Below are 25,541 nucleotides of genomic sequence, written 5' to 3' on the forward strand. Positions count from 1 at the left end.
TTCCCTGGTAGGACGCAGCGTGTGGAAGGAACACGTTATTCCAACCAGTTCCTTTCCCCTCCATCAGGCGCCCCGGCTGTCATGGGGGAGGCGGTATAGTGACCAGGATTACTACATGTTTTTGTGAGGGTATTAACTACCCTGGGAGACACGGGGAGAACATGCAAACTCCACACAGAGTAGGCCCTTTCGCCAACCCCACCTAGGGTATGGACGCTGATGACGCAATGTGTGCCTCTTTCTTATATTATTTGACAATTTGTCCAATGTTAGATCAGTTTTTATAGAATAGTATGTTGGTTACCTTATGCAGTAATGTTTTTTTCATTTTTTTTTAAGTTATTAAAACGGTCTTAAAAGTCCTTAAATTGTCACTTCATTGTCATCTGGGGACCCCCCCAAAATCATGTGGGGACCTGATCCACAGGTTGAGAACCACTGGCCTAGTTGCTTCGTTTGGGCTTGTTTTCCTAGACCTGGGTGCTTACTCCTCTCACAAAATATGGCAACACTGCGACTGACTTCGACAACCCGGATGTAGTTCCTGATACGGAAGTCAACAACGACACAACATAGCGGCATTTCCATTTGTTAAGAACTACAAACTGAACTACAAACTGCACGAGGGACCAACATAAGTGATCTATAATCAATCACATGGTATTTAAAACTCTTTATATCGCTTCACTAACGTGTGTGTTCAGTATGGATCCGCAGAGTGATTTAGAGGACAGAAGAACCGCTCAGTTTGTAAATAAATGAATGGAAACTAAACCGTTAGCCAGTAGCTAACGGCTAACCTTAATTTAATATTGTGTTTGTTTTAATATTTCATTTCAATCAGTCAACACCGCACAGCTGGGCTTGATTTGTTTTTAAAGCTGCAATCCATAAATTCTATTTTAATGAATAAAGCGTCATTTATTTAGTCTATGTTTAAGAATGATTATATATTATTGAAGAATACATGTTTGTTTGATTGATTGATGTGCTTTTATTTAGTAAGACATGAGAATAACAGTACATGGAAGTACAAATTCACAATACAAGGTCTACTAAACTGGAAGACTCATTAAGCACTGAGCTTGTTTAAGATGAGAACCCCATGCACACAAATCATGATGACATAGACATACAGATATACACACTACTATACAGAATGTCATACAATCAGCTTACAGGTTATTGACATTAGTCTAAGACACTGTTTCTCAACGTCGGGTCTGGGGACAACTGGGTCAAAATGGACCCTTACAGGTCTGTAACTCTGAGAGTGTAAACATGGAACTAGCCTTAGATCAAGGCTATCGTAGATGTATTTTTTTTATCGAGGCTTACTTTTACTTTAGTATCTATGAGAGTCTTAGCGACCACCCCCCCCCCCCCCAGTTTGCGCTGAAAATTCACCAGTAAAGCCCCTATTTCTCCGAACATGTACACATGGAAAATATAAGGTTCTTACCCACTTGCTCCAAATGTTAACTAGCGGTACGGCGTGTTTGTGCAATGTACTAGTCCATATTATTCCATAAACAAGTGTTTAATCCCGTCTGTAGCCGATTCTGTCGGAATTAAGTTCCCAATGGGCGGTAGTGACGGGGCGCATCCGGTGAAAGCTGGAATTACACTCAATGTAAACAGGAAGTAAACGTGGGGGAAACAATGGCGTTCGGCCACAGACGTGATTAAAACACTTCTTTATTGGATAGTATGGACCAATACATTGCACAAACGCGCCGTACCGCTAGTTAACATTTGGGGCAAGTGGGTAAGCACCTTATATTTTGCATTTGTACATGTTCATGGAGAAATACGAGCTTTACTGGTGAAATCCCAGGGCAAACTGGGGGGGGGACTCTTGTAGATATACATATGTCAAAATCTATAAAATACATCTATTCATCTATACATCTATCTACAACACGATAGTCTTGATCTAAGGCTAACATGAAACCAAATGCACCCCAACGGATCCATTTGGTTTAATTTGTACACTCTCAGAGTTAAAGCCATTGTCAATATGTAACTAACTTTGCCCTGAGTTTACATAACAAGACAATATATGCATGTTTTACCCATCATTTCCCTCTAGCAAGCAGTTATCAGCCACTGCAGTAGTGTGGTTGGTGGTGTTTACCTATAGAAACACAGTACAGTAGTGTGGTGGTGTCAGGAGAGAGTACCCATTTATCAGCTTAATTGTCTCCGCCAGGCCAAAAGGCATGGCGAGAGTATGTTTTGCACCCTGTCCGTGTGTCATTCTGTCTGTGGACAGCAAATCTCCGGCACTGCTGGCTTGATCGCAGCAAAACTGTGCACACACACTCCCTGGATGCCAATTCAGAACCTCCGCCCCAAATATTTCACATGGGCTTATAGCGCCTACTGTTTGCAAAACACATTTTTTGACTACTCCTATAGATTTTGTCCAAACATCACGCAAATCGGTACACAGTATCTCTATAGTCATTAAACGAAACTGGTGTTTCAGATTTTTCATATTCCATCCTGATTGGCTAAAAATGGCTTCCAAAGTTTGCAGGAGTGCTCTGTTTTGAACAAAATGCCTCAAATCATGAACACAGCATGCAATTTCTGTGAAAGTTCGCACGCACATTCCCACTATGCTGATGAAGAAATGCCCCCCTTTCAACATTGCCGTATTATAGCGCCACCAGGAGGCCGATTTTTGCTAAACAATTTTTGGGGATATAATTACTCCTTCAGATTTTATCCACATTTCCTGCAAATCGGTACACATGATCTCTATAGTCATGTCATCAAGATGATCTGTTTGATTTTTCATGTTCCATCCTGATTGGCAAATTCCGAACATTGCTGGCCCACACTAACCCACCGGACCAGGTGGAGACCTGTGCTCCGAGGAGCACTTTTTCTAGTTTGTATAGTGTTCCAGTTCTAATTTTGTTTGCTCATTTCATTACTTCCAATTTCACTTGTTTAATCTGTATCCTGACTGAGTTCTCTATCCTGATTGGATAGATACAATTGGTATCCCCCTGAATATGCATTTTCTGTTTAATAAAGAGCTGGAGAGACATAGAGACCCCTGTTACTGAACAAACACACATAGCAATGAGTACTATCTGAATATAGAGCTATTTAACACTTATTTTAACCAAAGGAAATCACTTATCCTACCTTTTAATTTAACATGATGTTAATGTGTTTATTATTATTGTAGGTTGGTGTGTGTTGACCTGCAGCACAACGATGGCTCACATCACAATCAACCAGTACCTGCAACAGGTAACACCCCTTCTGTCATTATGTACTGTATTATTGTATTTCACTTTAACACACTCCTGGGGTCATTTCAACGCCCGCTCTGACTTTAGTGTTTCACCCCAGACATTTATTAATTTGCTTGATTAAATATTTACATATTTGATATTAACTCATTGAGTGTCATTGTCATGTTTCACGTGTTTTACCGCAATGGCGCAATGTGCCAATGACGTGTTTGATGTGTTTTTTTTTAAACGTTCAGAACCCAAGATATCATGATTTGAGGATTTGCTGCTCCATTCACTTCTTGTTTAACTTATTACTTAAAAAGGCTGTATCTCGGCTCCTGTGTACTTTTTTTTTATTTTTGTATTTTTGGCCCAGACATGTTATTTTCAAAGGCAGACAATTAATGTCAACTAGGTCGTGATGACCTCGTTGACATTTGTGAAACCACACAGTGCAACCCTCAGTGATTAGCAACCACCAGGGGATCGATCATACTGTAGATAAATATTCTGTGACTACTTGAAAAAGGTAAGAAAATTCGCTGGCACAGTACGCACATATTTATTTATTTATCTGGCACTAAATGAGTTAAATTGATCAGAAACGCCTCCCCCCTCCATAAATAAAAAACACATCACTTGGATGCACCTGGGACGTATCATCAATGTTGTAGCCTGCAGGCTCCACTTGCGGCTTGCCTAAAAGGCCCTCCTAAAGGCCTCACCGTGTTTTTTTTGGGCTTCTTCCTCACGGAAGACACAGGCTGGCGCGCCAACCCATACTGCTCCCGGGTGCCGTCTACATTCCGGCTATCATCAGTGTTGTAGCCTGGGGTCGACAGATTTTTCGGGTCTCGCAACATACACCCTCGCCCAGGTGACCCAGCCGGGGTCGATTAAGCCCCGACTTACGTCCCAGTAGCTACCCAAGGTCAGTCCTCTTAGGGAAAGACAGGGCCCCTCAGTCCGCTTATCCGGAACTACTCAGCCGGGACCAGGGGGACTCCCTATATAAACCCACTATAACTTCAGTTCAAACTCCATTTTAACCATGTTAGACTCATTGAAAAACACCCGTCCGTGCTTCTGGTGACTCAGAGGAGATGACACCAAGGAGACAGTATCACACAACACGTTCCGATGTTCATTAAAAGGAATACTTCACCCATTTTCAACCTTACATTCATAATTCATATAAATAAATAATTCTGTGGTTTCTCCGTGTTTTCAGATCTATGAGGCCATTGACAACAGAGACGGATCGGTGTGTGCTGAACTGTTGTCCTTCAAACATCCACATGTAGCTAACCCTCGCCTGCAGGTACTGAACTGTTCTTATATAAACATCCACATGTAGCTAACCCCCGCCTGCAGGTAAACCCCGAACTGTTATTCAAACATCCCAGAGTTAACCCATTCAAACCGGGAACGCATCTGTGTAACCCCTTTAACCATTATTTTATACTTTGGCTATTCAAAAATAGCAGATCTACAAGCTCATAGAGCGGCACTGAGTGCTGCGCTATGAGCTTGTAGATCTGCTATTTTTGAAAAATCTTGAACATTAAGTGCACATCTTTGAATGTATATATTTTTTTAAAGGGAACATTTGTAACTGAAATATTTGCTTCTGGGGGGTCCTTGACATGAAAAAGTTTGAGAACCACTGCTATAGAAACATACGTTTTTCAAAAAACTGTTAGGATTTAGAAGACATTTGTAGAATCCCCAGAAGCAAAGATTTGAGTTACAAATGTTTGCCTTAAAACAATATATATATTCAAAGATTTTCACACATTTTCCACAATAAAAAAAAAAAAGCTACTTTTTGAGTAGCCAAAGAAATCTAAAATGACAGAGATGCGTTCCTGGTCTTCAAACATGTGTGTAGACAGATGCTAGTTTCATTGTTTACCTGGTATCATACTAGTTTCTTTGAGGCACTACACTGTCTCTGCACTCTACTTATGTGACTATTTACCTTACATTGTAACTGTAAATCACTAACACTTTAAGTCTGAGTTATATTTAGCTGCACATCTTGTCGCACGCTGAAAACAACCGATCTACAAGCTCACAACGCGCCATGCTGCGATGCGTTTTGAGCCTGTAGATCGGTTGTTTTCGGCGGGCAACTGAGTATAAATCACGCCACAATATTCTCAATGATCGAGCGCACTGCTCGTCACAGTGCTTTGTTAGGAACTTATCTCAGCTTTAGGCTTGCGGCCAAAAACGCCAAGAATGTGTAAAAAATGATTGGCGTCCTGAAATGTTGATGTCCTCACATATATAGTAATACAAACGTGTGTGTGTGTGTGTGTGTGTGTGTGTGTGTGTGTGTGTGTGTGTGTGTGTGTGCGTGTGCGTGCGTGTTTGTGTTGCAGTTGGCCAGTCCAGAGGAGAAATGCCAGCAGATTCTAGAACCTCCATATGATGAGATGGTGGCTGCTCACCTCAGGTACGCACGCACAAACACACACACATCATTAGTTCACATTGATTAAAGTTCTCAGTCATGGTTATTAGAGTTTCCAATTTGATAATTACATTAGATTTTACAGGAGTATTAGAATAGGTTAAACTAGCAATAGAATAAATGAATGAGCATCTTCCATTTTAAAAAAAGGAGAAAAAAAACATGGTCTGGGATATTTGATCAAACCAAAGGTTAAAGCCTCAATTTCTTAAACTGTCTGGCTGTATGTAGAACAGCAGGAATATGCAGCAGGTTAATAATAATAATAATAATAATAATAAACTGTGTGTGTGTGTGTGTGTTTTACAGGTGTACCTACGCTGTGTCCAACCATGACTTCGTAGAAGCCTATACCTTCCAGACCCTCGTCGTTCAATATCCTACAAACAGACACACAGATACGCAGACAGACAGACAGACAGACAGACAGACAGACTGCATAGACATGGGATGCATATGGTGTTGTGTTATCTATCTATCTATCTATCTATCTATCTATCTATCTATCTATCTATCTATCTCAATCAATGATCAATAGTTGTGTTCCTTAACATGTTACATCCTTCCTGAAGGCCTTCCAGTCTCACAAAGAGGAGAACTGGTGAGTTCAGTCTGTCTTTAACTACATCCTGTTCTATGTTATGCTGTTTCCGGTTGTAATATTACATTTCCTGTTGTTCATCATTCTGTTTGCTGTCGCGCAGGGCCCTGCCTGTGATGTTTGCAGTGACCCTTGACCTGAGAGTGTTCGCCAACAATGTAAGACCATGCACACGTTGTCTAGGTTGTTATTAGTCTTTTGCAAATAAAGTTATTTGATTTAACCCATTAAGGCCCGGGACAGCATCTGTCATTTTAGATTTGAACCACTTTAACCATTATATTATACCGGTACTTTGGCTATTAAAAAATTGCAGATATACAAGCTCATAGCGCAGCACCGAGTAACGCGCTATGAGCTTGTAGATCTGCTATTTGTTTTTAAAATCGTGAAAACAGTTTTTTGAACGAAACGAAAGAACATATGTTGCTATAATCAGTGGTTCTCAAACTTTTTCATGTCAAGGACCCCCAAAATTACTTATATTTGGCCCCGGACCCCCATATGTTGTTCCAGGGACCCCCAAGAAGCAAAGACTTGAGTTAAAAATGTTTGCTTTAAAATTTATATATTCAAAGATTTGCTAAAAAAATAGCAGATCTATAAGCTCATAGCGCGGCACTCGGTGCCGCGCTATGAGCTTGTATATCTGCTATTTTTGAATAGCCAAAGTATAAAATAATGGTTCAAGTGGTTACACATTATGCTTTCCCAGTCTTAATAGGTTAAACCAGCGGTTCTCAAACATTTTCATGTCAAGCTCCCCCGAAATTGTGTTTAGCTGTTAGACACCGATTGGCTATTTTCAAATAGCTGATGTATGCAGCGTTAAAGTGATCAGATTGTGTGTTATTGTACATGAACGCTGGTATGAATAAAGTTGTGTTTAATTTGACATTTTGCCAGGCGGAGCAGCAGCTACAGAAGAAGGGTAAAGGTCAACCAGGAGACATGCAGGAGAAAGCTGCTGAACAACTGATGAGCTGCTTCAGAGTGTGTGCTAGTGACAAGTTAGTACACATACAACCGGAAATGGTTGATGCTTTACAAATCTGTTAACATTATCCGTGAATGAAACGAGTGTTGTGATTGGTCAAAAAATATCGTTTCCGGGGGAAACGCGTACGACGGAAATCCTGCCCACTCAGGACTTCCTAGACACTCGCTGCTTTAGGTCGTGACCAGGCTCTTCTCTTCGCAGATGAGTGAGGCTGGGACCAAGGCTAGGATGAATTAGCTTTAGTTGAGCTGCAAATACCACTTAAAGGAGCAGTCCACCTGAAATAATGACTTATTTTCTTATCAATTACACGCCCCATGAAATCTTGAATTCATGGAGATTAGTTAATCTAACTCATAGAGTCTCCTACTGAGCAGACACCCGGTCATCAAATTATGGGCTTAGGAATGTGACAAAAACAAAAAAATGTCCATAAATTCAAGGCTTCTTGGCGTGTGAAATGGATAGAAAATAAGTATTTTTTGGGGTGAACTACTCCTTTAAAGGGATATTTCACTTTCAAAAAAACTTTTGGTCATTTTATCATCTACTCAGGCCTTTGTGAGCCCCCCAGACAGTTTTTAAGTTGCTTGATTCAGTATATAGATATTTGATATTCATTTTATCAGACACGCCCCCTTCCTATACAAACCCATTGTAACTTCAAACTACATTTGAATCATGTTAGATTCATCGAAAACACCCGTCCTTGGTTCTGGTGACTCATCCTGCCCTCCTAATGCGTTTCCGATATTTTTTTTCATTTATTTTATATATATTTTTTATTGTATTTTATTTTTTTCATTATCCTAAAAAAATATTAAAAATAAATGAAAAAAGTAATTGAAAAAACACGGCCCCCTCGTGTATTAGGGGGGCGGTATGAGTCACCAGAACCAAGGACGGGTGTTTTTGATGAATCTAACATGGTTAAAATGGAGTTTGAAGTTACAATGGGTTTGTATAGGAAGGGGGCGTGTCTAATAAAATTAATATCAAATATCTAAATACTGAATCGAGCAACTTAAAAACTGTCTGGGGGCTCACAAAGGCCTGAGTAGACGATAAAATGACAAAAAGTTTTTTTGAAAGTGAAATATCCCTTTAAACCCTCTATACTTGATGAAACAGAACTGTAACGAGTGCACTTGGTACGCTCTTATTTCACGCACTATTTCACACAAATCGATCGGCTAAAAATAGCAGATTTACAAGCTCACAACGCGTTATGAGCTTGTTGATCGGCTATATTTGGCGAACGTTCCCCCCAGAATATAGGGATGCTGGGGGTTCACAAAAGTGGTATTTTAAGTTTTAAGCATATTTTGATTATCGCGATAATATCGTTAATCGCAATTATTTTCACCACAATAATGGTGACGTGTAATTTTCATATGGTCTCAGACTTTAGCATTCAGAGATGATGGTTTCTGGCTTAAAGGAGAAAAATTACTTATTTTCTATCAATGAAATAACAATAAAATCCACACAACAGAATGCTGCTCCCATAGTGGGTATTTTTATTGGTAACGTTTCGAGCTCGAAACGTTTCTGTTATTTCTTATAAAAGCAAAGGTTTAAAGCCTCAATCTGTGATTTCTTCACCTGGTGTCTGGTTGGCAGTATGTAGAACAGCAGGAACAATATTATTAAAACATCTTCAATTTACATTATTGTGTTAATTGTTTAGGAAACAGCACTAGTGTGGGGCGGCTCCTTTCACACCGTTTCACAAAGCGCACATTAGGACGTTTTTCAGTTTTATTTAGCTTTAATCCATGCTTAAAATAAGGTCAACCAGTGTAACTATCTTTTGTTTTCAGGTATTCAAAAATAGTTGATCTACAAATTCACAATACGTCGTGATGCTACCTTGTTAAATACACCTGCTTGTGGTTCATTAGAACTCAGATCCTGTGGATCTTGACATCCACATGAGAACGCTGTAGATCCCGGCCCCTATTTTCTAACTAGCCGATCTGCATCGACACATCGTGAGCTTGTAGATTGGCTGTTTGAACTATTTGAAAATGTTTTTAAAAATAGTAAAACATGGCAAAGAAGTTTAGGGATAATGGGGAAGGCACTGGCGAAAATAGTGCCCCCCATGTGGATCTCGCACTTCATGTCTCCATTGTGTGTGTGTGTGTGTGTGTGTGTGTGTGTGTGTGTGCGTGTGTGTGCGTACAGTCGTGCTGGTATCGAGGACTCCAAGAAGTGGGGGATGCTTTTTCTCATCAACCAGCTGTTTAAAATCTACTTCAAGGTGAATGACTGATTCTATACTGATTGATTATGATGATTCATTAATGAAGATTTTACTCTTTTAATGATTCACTATTTATTGTTATTGTCTAGTATCCTAGACTATATTAAAATTGCCTAGACAGTCAACCGACGGTGGGCAGGAGGGCGGACGGTGGATGGACGTCACAAACGTCACATGCGGACCTGCGAGGCGCACCGTTGCTCCCATCCACGTCATCCCAAAGCCTATACCGCTTGTGCAAGGACGTACTGTGATTGGCCAGTAGCCACTTTGAGTGTCAGTTGGGGCAAACACTCACCCCAAAACATGATTTACGATTCTGTCCCTATCGGTACATAACTTGAACGGCTCAAGTGAACTTCGCAACGTTGCTCTTATCAGTGCAACATAGGACTAGATTTCAAGGCCTGAAAATCTAGTGTCTAAAATGTGAGCAACATAGAATTAAAAATAGTGATAGCTAAGGCAAATACATACTACAGCCCAACAGCCATCGATTCGGCTGTGTCCAAAACTACAATATGACGTCATTCAGAGGTTCGGGTGGGTAGGATCAGAACTGTTGTGTGTTCGGTGCCTCCATGATGGTTTGACTACCGGGACTAGTTGGACTACTGTGATTGGTCTGACGTTGGTCAGACGATCCGCGTTTTTTCTGCATTCATTCGTTCATTCAGCCCATTCTGTCAGCAGTGAAGCATTCATTCCTTCAGCTTCAAGTTCATTCTGTCAGCACAAGCAAGTGAAAAGCAGTGACCACAACCTATCTGTCTAGTTACCATTCATAATCACAACCTGTCTGTCTAGTGACCATTCATAAACACAACCTATCTGTCTATTGACCATTCATAAATACAACTTATCTGTCTAGTGGCCATTCATAAACACAACCTATCTGTCTATTGACCATTCATAAACACAACCTATCGCTAGAAAGGGCAAAACCACAAATCACAAATTCCCCACAGCGCGTTGCGGTCGGTCATGATATCCAGGTATTCATTTAACCATCTGTTCCAGGCTGTAGTGTCACTGCTTCAGTCAGAGCAAACGGCGCGAGCGGTGGTGGGCAGGGTCAGAGCGGTGGTGGGCGGAGTCTGGCTTCCAGAACACAGAAGTATGAAATGACATTTGTCTGTCCAATGTTGTGTTCGGGGAGCCCAGCCGAACCGAATTGACGTCGGTTGTTCTGGTGGAGTATGTATCAGGCTTTAGTTGCTGTCTAACTGTGTGTGTGTGTGTGTGTGTGTGTGTGTGTGTGTGTGTGTGTGTGTGTGTGTGTGTGTGTGTGTGTGTGTGACAGATCAATAAGCTGCACCTGTGTAAGCCTCTGATCAGAGCGATCGACAGCTCCAACCTGAAGAATGAGTACAGCATGGCCCAGAGAGTCACCTTCAAGTACTACGTAGGACGCAAAGCCATGTTCGACAGCGACTTCAAACCTGGTACATATTGAACAAACTACACAACTACGTGTCACTGTTGGTCAGAAAGCCATGTTCCACAGCCACAAGTAGGAATCAAATCCAAGTCACCGGGTAGCGGGTACCCTATCGAAGGAATGAATTGGGGGGCCATAGCTGAGTGGTTAGTGAGCCCGCCTGGGCAGCCAGAGGCCCTGGTTGTTGCAGGTTCGATTCGATGTGTGTCCCTTAGCAAGACTCGTAACCCCTAATTGCTCCCAGAGTGCCGTAGAATGGCTGCTCACTGCACCTAGTAACCCATTCTCTGTTGTCTGTCTCTCCAGCGGAGGAGTACTTGTCGTTTGCCTTCCAGCACTGCCATCGATCCAGTCAGAAGAACAAACGCATGATCCTCATCTACCTGCTGCCTGTTAAGATGTTACTGGTAGGAACACAAATATCATTACTTTATTAATAATACATCTATACCCGCTGCCTGTTAAGATGTTACTGGTAGGAATAAAGAAATATCATTACTTTATTAATAGTAGATCTATACAATACCTACTGGTAATATTATATTTATTAATATACATCTATACTGTAGCTGCTGCCTGTTAACACATTGTGTGCCAAAAACGGTCGGGGAAAAAAAATGTAAAACATTCGGTAATCCGTTCCATAGTTGCAGCCAGTTGAAAATAGTCAAAAATGGTCAAAAATACATTGTAAAAAAAAAAAGTACACAGGAGCCGAGATACAGGCTTTTGAAGTCATAAGTTAAACAGGAAGTGGATTAAAGTCTAAATGATACCTCCTGGTGCTGTGAACTGTTATAACCGTTTATAGCGGTTATAACGGCTGTTATAACCGTTTTTGGCACTCCTCGTTTGGATTATGAAAAACGGCCCTGACCGTTTTTGGCACTCAATGTGTTAACATTTTTGGACACCAGACAGCAACAATGTTATTATTTATGTGTTTTCAGGGTCACATATTATTATTATTATTATTATTATTATTATTAATATTAATAATTTGTAATCATGGGTTTCAGGGTCACATGCCATCTCATCAGCTCCTCAGGAAGTATGACCTCATGCAGTTTGCTGATGTCACCAAAGCTGTGAGGTAATGCTGATGTCATGATGATCCTTACTACATACTCTCATGTTGCAACACCTCAGACAGTAGCAAAATGTAGTTTTATTTTTGAAATGTCTTCCTCTTTTCTTTTTTAACTACGCATCAGCTGCATAACTGCCGGTACCGATTGTCATAAAAGCCACTTAACCCATTAAGATTGGGAACGCATCTGTGTCATTTTTAAGATTTCTTTGGGCTATTCAAAAATAGCAGATATACAAGCTCATGAGCTATGAGCTTGTAGATCTGCCTTTATCGTGAAGAATTTGTGCAAATCTTTGAATATATATATACAGTATATATATATATATATATATTATTATTTTTTTAAATGATTTTTTTTAAAACTCTGATCTGTGCTTCTGGGGGTCCCTGGAACAACATATTTTGAGATGGGGTCCTCGGCCAAATACATAGCATTTTGGGGGTACTTGAAAGTTGGAGCACCACTGATATAGCAACACTACTGTTAGGATTTAGAAAACATTTTAAGATATGTATTTAACCGCGGACCCCCATCTCAAAATGTTTTGTTCCAGTGACCCCCCAGAAGCAAAGATTTGAGTTACAAATATTCACTTAAAAAATATACAGCATATATATATATACAAAGATTTGCTCAGATTATCAATATCTTTCAAAAATAGCACATCTACACATCTAGCTCATAGCGCGGCACTCTGGGCCGCGCTATGAGCTTGTATATCTGCTATTTTTTATTTTTTAGCCAAATAAATCTTAAAATGACACAGATGCGTTCCTGGTCTTCAAGGGTTAATGGCCCATATATCAGCCATAGCGATATGCCAGCAATGACCTGTACGTCATTTCAGTTCATGAAATTAAATGTTCTAAATCTCTTTTTTGAATTTCCATTTCTGCTAAGCAGCAAACAATATATCTCTGCTGTTGGGCAGAAACCAGCTAACTCCAAAATCTTCCAGGAAATGGAAAAAACTAAATACTGTATATATTTTTTAGGAAATTAAGACAACCTTATATTTTTAAAACAAAGCAATACTGCCTCATCAAAGTTGGTATTGTGACTATATATTGTCAGATACTTGCATGTGTCATTATATTATCACCACTTTACCCAAATCCAGCTCACAATGCATCACAGCGCGTGAATGAATGCCCTGATGCATCATGCCACTGCTTATATAGGCCTACAACAATAAGCAGGACTTTAAATATTACAATAACTTCTGCAAAGAGGGGTTCATGGAGTTGCAGTTTCAGTAGAACTAGCGAGAGAAATGCTTTATGAACTCATTTCTTGTCACATTGCTCTCCTCAGAAAACACTACGTAGATTTTAGAAATATAATTAATTGTTTCCATAACATTAGCGTCAGTGCTAAGTTTGATAAACAGCATTGTATCTGCAGCAGCTCTGTGTGCCACGAGAGGGGGTGGAGTTAGCTGGTTTGGTCGACAGTTTGAGGATCCAATGGAGTTGGGAGGTTTTGTGGCTTTTGTTTTATGGGCGGCTGTGGCTCAGGAGGTAGAGCAGGTCGTCCAATGATCCTTGGGTCGGCGGTTCGAATCCCGGCTCCTCCTGACCACATGTCGAAGTGTCCCTGGGCAAGACACTGAACCCTACATTGCCTCCAATGATTCGGTCGGCACTCGCTTGCCACCATTGGTGTGTGAATGTGGGAAAAGTGGGGACTCTGGCGTCGACTGTTCGCCGCTCCACCTCCCAATGTCCCCCACCTGTATGAATGAATGAACCATTGTAAAGCGCTTTGAGCACTTGGAAAAAGCGCTATAAAAATGCAATTCATTATTGTCAGAAGCACTTTTTAATACTTTCCATTGGTTCACAATTTTTGAAACGAACACACAGACGTAAAGGGTGTTCAATAGACCATATTCACACGGCGGCCATTTTGGAATTTAACATTGAAATTGCCACCCGTTGCCGTGGAAACCGGGGTGGCATTTCATTAACTTAATAGCAATATGGCCGCCATGTGAATATGGTCTATAGCGTTGATTTATGAAAAAAACTCTGGCACTCTGAGGATACTTTGGATGCATAGTACCTGGCACTCAATGTGTTAAGACAAAGCATTACTCTATCATACATTCTGTTTTGGTTGCGTGCTGCTTGAGCAGTGCTGTCAGTCCAGTGTCCACTTTGTTGTGTGGCAGGATCTCTAGTCTCTCTAGACTACAAAATAACACACTACATTGTGGTGTTGTTTAGTGTTGTACAGTACATGTAGTGTTTACTATCGCCATGACAACAATAAGTAATCACTGTACCGGATTTTGTACACATGTACACATTGTACACATGGACAAGTTCTCAGTCGCCCAACTGATATCAGTCAATTCAATTTTATTCCATAGAAGTCAGCATTTTGTGTGTGTGTGCGAATTGAATGTCTTATCTGTGTATATACATACTGAACATATGTATTGGTCAGTGAATTGAATGTCTCTCTCTCTGTATATTCCTCTGTCAGTGAATTTAATGTCTCTGTGTGGCTCTCTCTCTCTCTCTCTGTCAGTGAGGGCAACCTGCTGCTGCTGAATGAAGCTCTGTCCAGACATGAGACCTTCTTCATCCGCTGTGGAATCTTCCTCATCCTGGAGAAACTCAAGATCATCACCTACAGGAACCTCTTCAAGAAAGTGTGAGTGTTATTTGATACCTCTTCAAGAAAGTGGGAGTGTTATTTAATACCTACCGCAACCTCTTCAAGAAAGTGTCTCTTTTATCCAGATAAACCATGTATTGCAGTGATATTGCTCCTGTGATACTGCAGATTAACTGCAGAAGCATGACACACAACCTGAGATCACACAGAGCCTCAGATACAGAGTTTCCATTGTGGGGTATCGATCAAAGCCAAGAGTCAGACAGTGGTGGTACAAGCCCAAACATGGGTTTTTATTCAAAAGGTAGCACAGAGTTACTGCATAACGTTCAAATTATAGTGGAGGTAAGTATCTAAGCACGGTGAATAATTGGAACAAAGGTTCTTCCCAGGGTCGGGGCTCAGTTCAGACATCAATTATTCACCACGGTGCGACACAGGTTCAAAGAGGGGGGGGGGGGGGGGGGCATTGAAGCTCCAGCTCACACCTCAGGCTCAGAGAGCATTGTTTATACAGTAGGTCTCTTCTTTTTACGGGGCAGACCTGTCCCCGGGCTGTAGGCCTTGTTCTGTCCTCACATTACGGGCTTTTAGATAAGTTCCATACGGTGCCTATAACATACAAGAGACATAACTTTAGCGGACATTTCACTTAGCAATACAGAGCTGTTGGAAGGGAAATAGTGGAGTATTGTCTTACCGCCTGGCGCCCATCCATTCACCATGGAGAGTCGGTACTAGTGAGAGAGAGAGCAGAGAGTGTTTGTAGCCAACGCCCGGCCTGTCACACAGGTGCGCTGAGTTGGGGCTGATCGAGGAGGTAGATTGGAAGGTACCGCCCCTCGATGACGCGGCCTAGGTTGCAGCGCTGTCTCCTGGTCCACTCTCTGCCTCTCATCCACTGTCTCCCCATGGTGAGGCGCTTACCTGCCAGGCGGTCTCGTAGCGAGACTCCACATATCGCCCCCCTAAGCCCGCCGCCTGGGTCGGGGGCTTCAGCTTCCACTTCTTCATACATTCTAGAGAGGGTGTCGGCGTGTGGGATGTCCTTCCCCGGACGATGCTCAACCTTGAAGTGGTAGTCCTGGAGCTCCAGGAACCATCTCGTCACTCGGCTGTTTCGGTCTTTATTGGTGGCCATCCACTTCAGGGGTGCATGGTCCGTGATGAGGGTGAAGGTCCGGCCCCACAGGTAGTAGCGGAGGTGGTGAATCGCCCATTTCACCGCCAAGCACTCCTTCTCTACCGTGGCGTTGTTCATCTCATGCTTCAAGAGTTTCCTGCTGACATATGTCACGGGGTGTTCCTCTCCGTCTATGACCTGTGCAAGGACGGCTCCCAGCCCGGTCCCCAATGCGTCTGTGTGGAGGAGGAAGGGCTTACTAAAGTCTGGGGCTTTTAATACGGGCTCCTCACACAGCGCGGCCTTCAACGTCTGGAACGCGGTCTCTGTCTCGGCTGTCCAGGCGACGTGGTGGGGCAGTTTTTGGCGCGTCAGGTCATCGAGTGGGACTGCAATAGTAGAACATTTTTTAATAAACTTTTGATAGTAGGATATTAACCCGAGAAATCGACTTCACCTGCTTCTTAGTGGCGGGCCTGGGCCACTCTCGGATCCGCTCCACTTTTCGGGTTTGGGGTCTCACGCACCCCCTGCCAATTGTGTAACCCAGGTATTCTGTCTCCGCCAGGCCGACTCGACACTTCTTCGCGTTGGCAGTGAGGCCAGCTTGGCGGAGGGCTCCCAACACGGCGTCAACGTGCTGCAGGTGTAGGGTCCAACTGGCGCTGTGTATCACAATGTCATCGAGGTATGCTGCGGCGTAGTCGCGGTGGGGTCTCAGCACCCGGTCCATCAGCCTCTGGAACGTGGGCGGGGCGCCATGGACACCGAAGGGCAGCACGGCGTATTGGAATAGCCCCTCGGGGGTGGAGAAAGCCGTCTTCACCTTGGCTTGGTTCGTCAGCGGGACCTGCCAATAGCCCTTGGTCAGATCCAAGGTGCTGACGAAGCGCGCAGGACCTAGGCGCTCTATTAGTTCGGGACAGCCCTTGCAGAAATCTTCGATGGCCCGTTTCACCCCGGGCCAATAGAAGCGGGCTAGAATGCGCTCGTACGTTTTCTGAACCCCCAGGTGGGCCCCTAGCTGGTGAGTGTGGCCTAGATATAACACTCGGGAGGTATACTGTTTTGGCACCAAGAGCTGCTCGACTACATCCCCCCCCTTGCTCAGCACCCCTCTATACAGCAAGCCGTTGTTGACTAGAAAGTATGGGGAACTTAGTTCATTCACCCCATCACACTTCTTCCCGTCTATGGCCATTACGCGCTGGCGGGCCATCTCGAGGTTAGGGTCGGTCCACTGCGCTGTGGCGAACTCGCCGACGCGCGTGGCGCCTCGCGGCTCTGCCAAGGGGAACTCGGCGAAGGGGTCTCCTCCAGTCAGGGTCGGGGTGCCTAGCTCCGCCGAGCCCTGGTTCTCTTCTCCTTCCTCCTCCTCCTCCTCTTCTCGCCGTGGCTCCTCTTCGGGGGAGCTGTCACTCACGGGGGCGTCGGTGGTGGGCTGGAACGCTGGGTAGGCAGGCAGGGGCTTCTATTGTCTGGGCCGCGGCGCCCGCCGGCGCCGCCGGCGGGGTGGTCCGCTCTGCCGGCCGGGGGACCAGTACCGGCCGAACAGAGCGCAGTCCGTGCCGATGAGCAGGGGTACGGGTAGGTTTGGCACCACGTCGGCCGTCACCACGGCGCTCCCACGGGGCGTCTGGACGTGGAGCTGCGTGACGGGGTAGTGGCGGACGTCCCCATGGACACACGTTACTGGTAGAGTGGCGTCGCTGGTCGGACCCGCCAGGTCGGCGCGGACGAGCTTGACCACGCTCCCGGAATCTAGGAGGGCGTGGGCGTCGTGGCCCCCCACTTTCACGGGCAGGGTGGCGCGTTGGTTGTGGCTGGTCCCCGTGTGCAGGCAGGCCCGGGTCCCGTCGGGAGCCGGTGGCGGAGGCCATGGACGCGTCGCGGTCTGGGCAGGTCCAGGAGATGTGGTCCGCCTGCCCACAGACATAGCACCTCCTCTGCTGCTGGGCCCGGCTGGGCCTCTCGGGGCCACTGGCTCGGGGCCGAGTGGGGGAGGTGGTCGCCTCCCGTCGGCGGGGCTCTTCGTCGGCTTGGGTCGAGTGGTCCTCATCATCATTATCTTATCTTATCTTTATCTCTACACTCACTTGGTGGTTCTCGAGGAGGGCCTCGAGTGAGGTGGGGCTCACTTGCGAGGCGTATCGGCGGGCATCAGGCGGCAGGGAACGGATGCAGCGGTCGATGACCACCCGGTCCACCATGGGGGGCTCACCTCCCGCTAGCCAGCTGTGCGTAATGCAGAGGAGGGCCGCCACTTGGGGCCGCGGTCGCTGGGCTGGCTGGTAGGACCAGGTATGAAAGCGTTGCGCACGGCCGGGGAGGCTGTGGCCCTGGCTGGCCAAGATGGCGTCTCTCAGGGTGGGGTAGTTGCGAGCATCGGCGTGCGTCAGGTCGTGGTAGACGCGCTGTGCGTCGCCGCTGAGGAAAGGAGCTAGGAGCGAGGCCCAGTCGGCCACTGGCCACCGCTCTCGGGCTGCGGTGCGCTCGAACACTTCCAGGAAGACCTCCACGTCATCATCAGGGATAGTTTGGTGAGCACCTCTCTAGGTGCGCGTGCAATAGCTACATCTCTGGCCATTCTGTCAATTAATCGTTGTACCGCTGTCTGCAAATCAGTTTGGCTTTTTAGTAACGCCGTCAAGGCGGTGGTGTGCTCCATTGTTTGAGGTCTTGGCGTTGATCAATCATACCCGTATTCTCCACCATTTGTGGGGTATCGATCAAAGCCAAGAGTCAGACAGTGGTGGTACATGCCCAAACATGGGTTTTTATTCAAAAGGTAGCACAGAGTTACTGCATAACGTTCAAATTATAGTGGAGGTAAGTATCTAAGCACGGTGAATAATTGTAACAAAGGTTCTTCCCAGGGTCGGGGCTCAGTTCAGACATCAATTATTCACCACGGTGCGACACAGGTTCAAAGAGGGGTGGGGGGGGCAGTGAAGCTCCAGCTCACACCTCAGGCTCAGAGAGCATTGTTTATACAGTAGGTCTCTTCTTTTTACGGGGCAGACCTGTCCCCGGGCTGTAGGCCTCGTTCTGTCCTCACATTACGGGCTTTTAGATAAGTTCCATACGATGCCTATAACATACAAGAGACATAACTTTAGCGGACATTTCACTTAGCAATACAGAGCTGTTGGAAGGGAAATAGTGGAGTATTGTCTTACCGCCTGGCGCCCATTCGTTCACCATGGAGAGTCGGTACTAGTGAGAGAGAGAGCAGAGAGTGTTTGTAGCCAACGCCCGGCCTGTCACACAGGTGCGCTGAGTTGGGGCTGATCGAAGAGGTAGATTGGAAGGTACCGCCCCTCGATGACGCGGCCTAGGTTGCAGCGCTGTCTCCTGGTCCTCTCTCTGCCTCTCATCCACTGTCTCCCCATGGTGAGGCGCTTACCTGCCAGACGGTCTCGTAGCGAGACTCCACACCATCTAAAAGCCCAATGCATACTCCTGTCACGATCTGCCCCCTGTTCTGGCAGCCCTGCCCCTGTCATGTGCTACTGTTGCCCTGATTGTGAGACTCGTTCCAACTGGGGTTAGTGGTGTTTGCGCTAATGGAGACTGTGGGTAGTTCCAACTGGGGTTAGCGGTGTTTGCGCTAATTGAGACTGTGGATATTTAGTGGGTCTGAGTGTTTGTTTGAGTTGCTTGTTCGTCGTCGATCCTACCCGGGAGGTTGTTCTAGTTGTAGTTACAGTTTTGATTCCTCTGTGAGGTGTACTTCTGTTACCCGTTTCATTTTACCCATTTAGACCGGGAAAGAATCTGTGTCATTATCTTTGGGCTAGAGATGCGCCGATTGCAAAATCCTTGGCCGATACCGATTACCGTTTTTTTAAAAGTCTGACCTGCCGATACCGGTTTTACCGATACCGATATTCTATTTTCTAACTAGATTTTTTTCAGGCTAAGTACATGAAGTACTTAATTTTGTGTATTTGCCAATACAGAGTACCAATAAGATTAAACCAGGAAAAGAGCACTTATGCCATATCATAATAGTACAATATCCAAAATCACAGACGATATCCAGTCCAATATCATGATATGGCTATAATATTGATGCCCTAACTATGCAACGAAAGGCCTAAAGTCATTACAAAAACAAGAAGAATTTTAAAAAGAATACTACTGTAGCCTATATAATTTTTTATTTTATTTGTACCATTGCTGTTATGGCTGTCACTGTTATAGAGCTGCATGATTTTGGCAAAACTTATTATGGGTCCATATTGAGATCAGTTATTGAAATTATTATTTATAAAAAATGGTAATCTTTTTTAACTAACACAATCTTATCTTAATGCAAAATTATTTTCTTATTTGAACTAAAAGCAAACATAAATAAATAAGGTTTTCCCATTCAGACACATAGCAGGACATGTCTGCATTTAATTGTTTTCAAGGTGAGAAATTTACCTTATGTCACTCTAGTCCAGGGGTCTTCAACAGGGGGTCCGGGACCCCAAGGGGGTCCTCAGAGTTACTACAGGGGGGGCCGCCAAATCTTTGTGTGATATGATATGTTTTACATTAACCACTAGCATCCCATTTCTGAGGAGGACTAAAGCCAAAAATAGCAGATCTACAAGCTCACAAGCTTGTAGATCTGCTATTTTTGGCAAAGAGGTATATAGGTGTAGAGGGGAAAAAAGAGCTGACCAAGTAAAAAGTACAATATAGAAGGGGGTCCCTGCTTCATCTCTCTCAGCTCACCTTATGTCACTGTTTTGGCTTGTTTTAACCTCTGACTAAAAATGTTACACTACTCTGTTGCTCAGTGAACTTTGTTAAACTTTTGGACGAGTCTTAACGAGCTTTAATAGGCTACAGCTGGATAGATGAGAAGACGTCTGTATAGGCACATGAATTAAACCAGCGGTGTCGATGGCTGATATCATGATCACAATGTCTTTTAGAGTTGTTGTTGTTGGAAGCTGCTTACTGCATTAAGGACTTTTCAGATGGCGCCTAGTCATTTATTTGGAATAAGAGGCAACCCTGCAGGTAGGAGGAATGAGCAGCTACTCTCTGTATGAGAGAAGTGCGCGCACACGCATTGCATCGCATGCACACACGTGCACACGCATCGCATCGCATCGCATCGCATGCACACGCACACACACACACACACACACACACACACACACACACACACTCACACATACACAGATACACACACACCACCCGTCCATGCCAAAGTTGTCTTTTCAACAGCATATGCAAAGAGAGTCAGGGGGTGATTTTTCCTTGCAACTGGCTACAATGAAAGGGATGAAAGCTATTTATTTCTGTAGTCTACAACATATTTTGCATGGACCGTATGAGAAGCCTGGTGAACTTACTGCCTTTACTTTCCCGTGATTGACATTATGAAATATAATATATTCCATATTATATAGATATTCAATATAATTATGTATCCTTATATTTCAATGGTAATCAGCACCATCTGTGGGCTTCTCTTGCTAATGTTTACTGAGTCGACTCACACGAGTTGACTTTGATCATCATGCTGTTGCTGCGCAGTGCCAACGCAGTTTCAATTTGACCGGCATAAAATCGGAATTTATGACAGTGACCGGCCGAGCACCGATCCAGCCGGTTGGACCTAAAACCGGCTTTTTTAATCGGCGGCCGATTAATCGGTGCATCTCTACTCTGGGCTATTCAAAAATAGCAGATCTACAAGCTCTGAGCTTGTAGATCTGCTATTTATTTTTATCGTGAAAATCGTGTGCACATCTTTGAATATTTTTTTAACACAAATCTTTGCTTCTGGGGGGTCCCTGGAACAACATATTTTCAGATGGGGGTCCGCGGCCAAATACAAATCATTTTGGGAGGTCCTTGACATGAAAAAAGTTTCAGAACCACTGATATATAGCAACATAAGTAAAAAAGAAGCAAAAAAAGAAAACTGTTTAGAAAACATTTGTAGAATCCCCCAGAAGCAAGATTTGAGTTACAAATTTTGCATAAAAAAAAAGAAAAAACATATTGAAAGATTTTCACGATTTTTCAAAAATAGCAGATCTACGAGCTTGTAGATCTGGTGTTTTTGAATAGCCAAAGGAATCAAGAAATGACACACAGATGCGTTCCTGGTCTTAATGGGTTAAGTAAAGTGTGGTTCTACGTCAACTCTTGGTTTCCCTTGGGTTCCTGCATTATGGGTCCTTACTCTGAGTCTTGAGTAGCAAGTGAAAAGCAGCGGTAGTTTGGAAGAGACACAAGTCAACTTCCAGGAGGTACAAATACCTCTGAAATCTCTTATCTCATTACCATTCATAAACACCGCCTATCTGTCTATAGTGATCATTCATATATACAACCTATCTGTCTATTGACCATTCATAAATACAACCTATCTGTCTAGTGGCCATTCATAAACACAGCCTATCTGTCTATAGTGACCATTCATAAACACAACCTATCTGTCTATTGACCATTCATAAACACAACCTATCTGTCTATCGACCATTCATAAACACAACCTATCTGTCTGGTATCCATTCATAAACACAACCTATCTGTATAGTGACCATTCATAAATACAACCTATCTGTCTATTGACCATTCATAAACACATCCTATCTGTCTATTATTGACCATTCAAGAACACAGCCTATCGCTAGAAAAAGAAAACCGATACACCTCCTTCATAAATTCCCCACAACGCGTCTGGGTCATGATTAGAGTTCTCAACGGGCCTGAAAATGAAGGCCCGGCCCTAACTGGGCCCTACTGGGCTATTACCATACTTTTAGGCCCGAAAACCAAAAAAAAAAAAAAAAGGTGTCCTTGTGTGCTTAATGTCCTCAAAGTCATCCAACAAGCTTTGAACTGAGCAGATTGGACCTTCCTTTCCAGAGATAATGGCCAAAACATCTTGAAAACGGCCACTTTCGCCGATTTTCCACTCCATGAATTTCACCCCCGAAAGCCTTTTCTATTATATTTTCTATTGAAACGGTGGCTCGGTGTGCCTTTCCCGCGAAAATGACGTCATCCGGCCGGAAAACCGAAACGGAAATGCACCGGTTTCCTGTTTGGCTAGGAACTACCGCACCGGTTTCCTGTTTGGCCAGGAACTACCGCGCTAATAACAAAAAGGAACCTCACGCGGTTTTTAAGAGATTGTAGGATTTGAAGATCGAAAAACAACAGCAAAAGAAAACACAGCTCATGGTAACTAATGCTCCACTGGCTAAGAGAAACGATCCGCAGATAGTATAAAACAATTAAAAGAACGCTTTTTGAAACGCTTCCGGTGAAAACTAATGGAATTCTGGGTAATGGAGGACTACGGAAAATACATGCAGTGACGGTAGTGACCAGCAGAGGTTGCTAAAACTCGTTATTTGTGAACCTGCATTGTATTACTTTAAGTTTGGATAAATAAAAGGAGATTGGACAGACTTACTCGGGTAAATACAGATATCATGAGGGGTGTGTGTGTGTGTGTGTGTGTGTGTGTGTGTGTGTGTGTGTGTGTGTGTGTGTGTGTGTGTGTGTGTGTGTGTGTACAGGAACCTGCTGTTGAAGACCCATCAGCTCCCTCTGGATGCCTTCCTGGTGGCTCTGAAGATGATGAATGTAGAGGATGTAGACATCGATGAGGTGCAATGTCTACTGGCTAATCTCATCTATATGGTACGCACGCACGCACACTCTCTCTCACTCACTCACTCACTCACTCACTCACTCACTCACTCACACTCACACACTCACACACTCACACACTCACTCACACTCACTCTCACACACAGACTGATTTCGGTCATTTGCATTCCATAGTCAAGCATGTCTTCTATGGAAGGATGTTGCACACCGAAAATAGCCTATTTACCTAGCTTAGGGTTAGGGTCCTTTCACACGGCAAGCGGCCAACGCGCCTATGTAATTCATTTTCAATGAGAGGCGGGCGATTATTTGGGATGCGCGTAGAAGTTGAGGGGTGGTGAGGCGAGAGCCCGTGAAACTTTCGCGCTCGTGCTCGTTTGTGCACGCGCGGGCGGCAAGAGCTGGATTGTGGTGAGATTTTCTTTTCACCGCACCGCGCAGGAGGAAAAAAACAACAATGATCGCGGCGCGATCACCGCTGATCCGAGCGGTACCGCCCGCATGAAACGCTGGCCGTGTGTTACGACCTTTAGTATTTTAAGATCGGAGCTTTTGAAGTGGTCTAACTAACTCCATAAAGGCCGAATGGTCTGGCATATTTCATGAAAGCAAAGGTTAAAGCCTCAATCTGTGATTTCTTCACCTGGTTGGCGGTATGCAGAACAGCAAGAACAATACAAAAAAATACTAAAACATCATATTGTGCTAATTGCTTAGGAAACAATCGCAAGTAACTATTTGTGCTCTCTCTCTCTCTCTCTCTCTCTCTCTCTCTCTCTCGCAGGGGCACATTAAGGGTTACATCTCTCATCAGCACCAGAAGTTGGTCGTCAGCAAACAGAACCCCTTCCCCCCTCTGTCATCTATCTCCTAAAACTACACTACCCATAAACCCCTCTGTCATCTATCCTAAACTACATTACACCCCTCAGTCATATATCTCCTAGATAAGTGGTTCTCAAACTTTTTCATGTCAAGAAAATCAGAAAATATTTTGTTCAAACGTCAATAATAAGTCAAACGTATTGACTTATTATTGACTAAAAACAAAAATAAGTGGGATCTAGGATACTAGATAACCGTCATTTTTATACAATAAATAAAAACGTTTGGACACATTTTTGAATAATAATATGATAAATCTTTTTTTTTATATGAGCAGGTGAGATCAGCATCTCACTGTGGCAATAAACTGTTAATGTTTGTCCATGGAACATGATTTATTTTATCTCATATTTTTCTGTGTGATTTATTCTGTTATTTTGGATTCATGAGAACCAAACCAAACCGTATTGGTTAAAAGTACAGTAAGTGATATTTTAGTTAAAGGTAGGGTAAGTGATATTTTTTGGTTAAAACAAAAAGTATTTTGTCAAAAGGTTAAAATACTATATTCTGATAGTAATCATTGCTATAGAGTGTTTTTTCAGTAACAGATGTCTCCCTGTCTCTCCAGCTCTTTAATAAACAGAAAATACATTTTTCGGTAGGTGTCAAAATCTCAGCCAATCAGGAGAAAGTACCCATTTTTAAGCTTAATTTGTATAGTGTTCCAGTTAAAATTTTGCCTGCTCATTTTTTAGTGTCATCACTTCCAATTTCACTTGTTTAATCTGTATACTGATTGAGTTCTCTGTCCTGGTTGGATAAAATTGGAAATGAAACTGAAACTGAAACGAAAATGCATTTTCTGTTTATTAAAGAGGTGGAGAGACAAGGAGACTCCTAATACTGAACAAACACTCTATAGCAATGAGTACTATCAGAATATAGAGCTATTTAACACTTATTTTAACCAAAGCAAATCACTTACCCTACCTTTAAGTTACAATACGTGTTAAATGGCTCTATATTCTGATGTAGCAACAATTGCTATAGAGTGTTTGTTCAGTAGCGTGGGTCTCCAGCTTTGGCTGTGCGGTCAGCCCAAGTTAGGTCGCTGGGGTCACCGACATGGGGTCACACACATCATGTGGCTGTGAGGAAATGATGATTAAAATATGACCCACCCTCT

The 25,541-nt window shown here is 43.6% G+C and overlaps 1 protein-coding gene across 2 annotated transcripts; it reads left to right on the top strand.

The window, feature by feature from the left end:
- The first annotated feature begins 532 nt into the window (after positions 1-532).
- pcid2 (PCI domain containing 2) lies at positions 533-24,741 on the top strand. Of its 2 annotated transcripts, XM_080419904.1 has the most exons (15): positions 533-660; positions 3,206-3,270; positions 4,489-4,578; positions 5,645-5,718; positions 6,046-6,111; positions 6,296-6,337; positions 6,441-6,495; positions 7,244-7,347; positions 9,528-9,603; positions 10,910-11,051; positions 11,354-11,454; positions 12,067-12,140; positions 14,677-14,802; positions 23,434-23,557; positions 24,312-24,741. In XM_080419904.1, exons 2-15 carry the CDS (start codon positions 3,235-3,237, stop codon positions 24,399-24,401), a joined length of 1,200 nt encoding a protein of 399 aa, XP_080276030.1. In that variant the 5' UTR covers positions 533-660; positions 3,206-3,234; the 3' UTR covers positions 24,402-24,741. The 2 variants fall into 2 exon arrangements, with proteins under 2 accessions (XP_080276030.1, XP_080276031.1); XM_080419905.1 differs by lacking the exons at positions 533-660; positions 3,206-3,270; positions 4,489-4,578 and adding an exon at positions 4,605-4,631.
- The last annotated feature ends 800 nt before the right edge of the window (positions 24,742-25,541 follow it).

The sequence above is a fragment of the Gymnoscopelus braueri genome (genome assembly GCF_963280865.1).
Source record: "Gymnoscopelus braueri genome assembly, chromosome: 22".
Lineage (NCBI taxonomy): Eukaryota > Metazoa > Chordata > Actinopteri > Myctophiformes > Myctophidae > Gymnoscopelus > Gymnoscopelus braueri.

What these genes read in the sequence shown, in the direction of transcription:
- pcid2 (XM_080419904.1), top strand. Translation starts at nt 3,235, where the DNA reads ATGGCTCACATCACAATCAACCAGTACCTGCAACAG. An exon ending in TGAGAGTGTTCGCCAACAAT is followed by an intron (nt 6,496 to 7,243) that starts GTAAGACCATGC and finishes ACATTTTGCCAG; the next exon opens with GCGGAGCAGCAGCTACAGAA. An exon ending in GATGTCACCAAAGCTGTGAG is followed by an intron (nt 12,141 to 14,676) that starts GTAATGCTGATG and finishes TCTCTCTGTCAG; the next exon opens with TGAGGGCAACCTGCTGCTGC.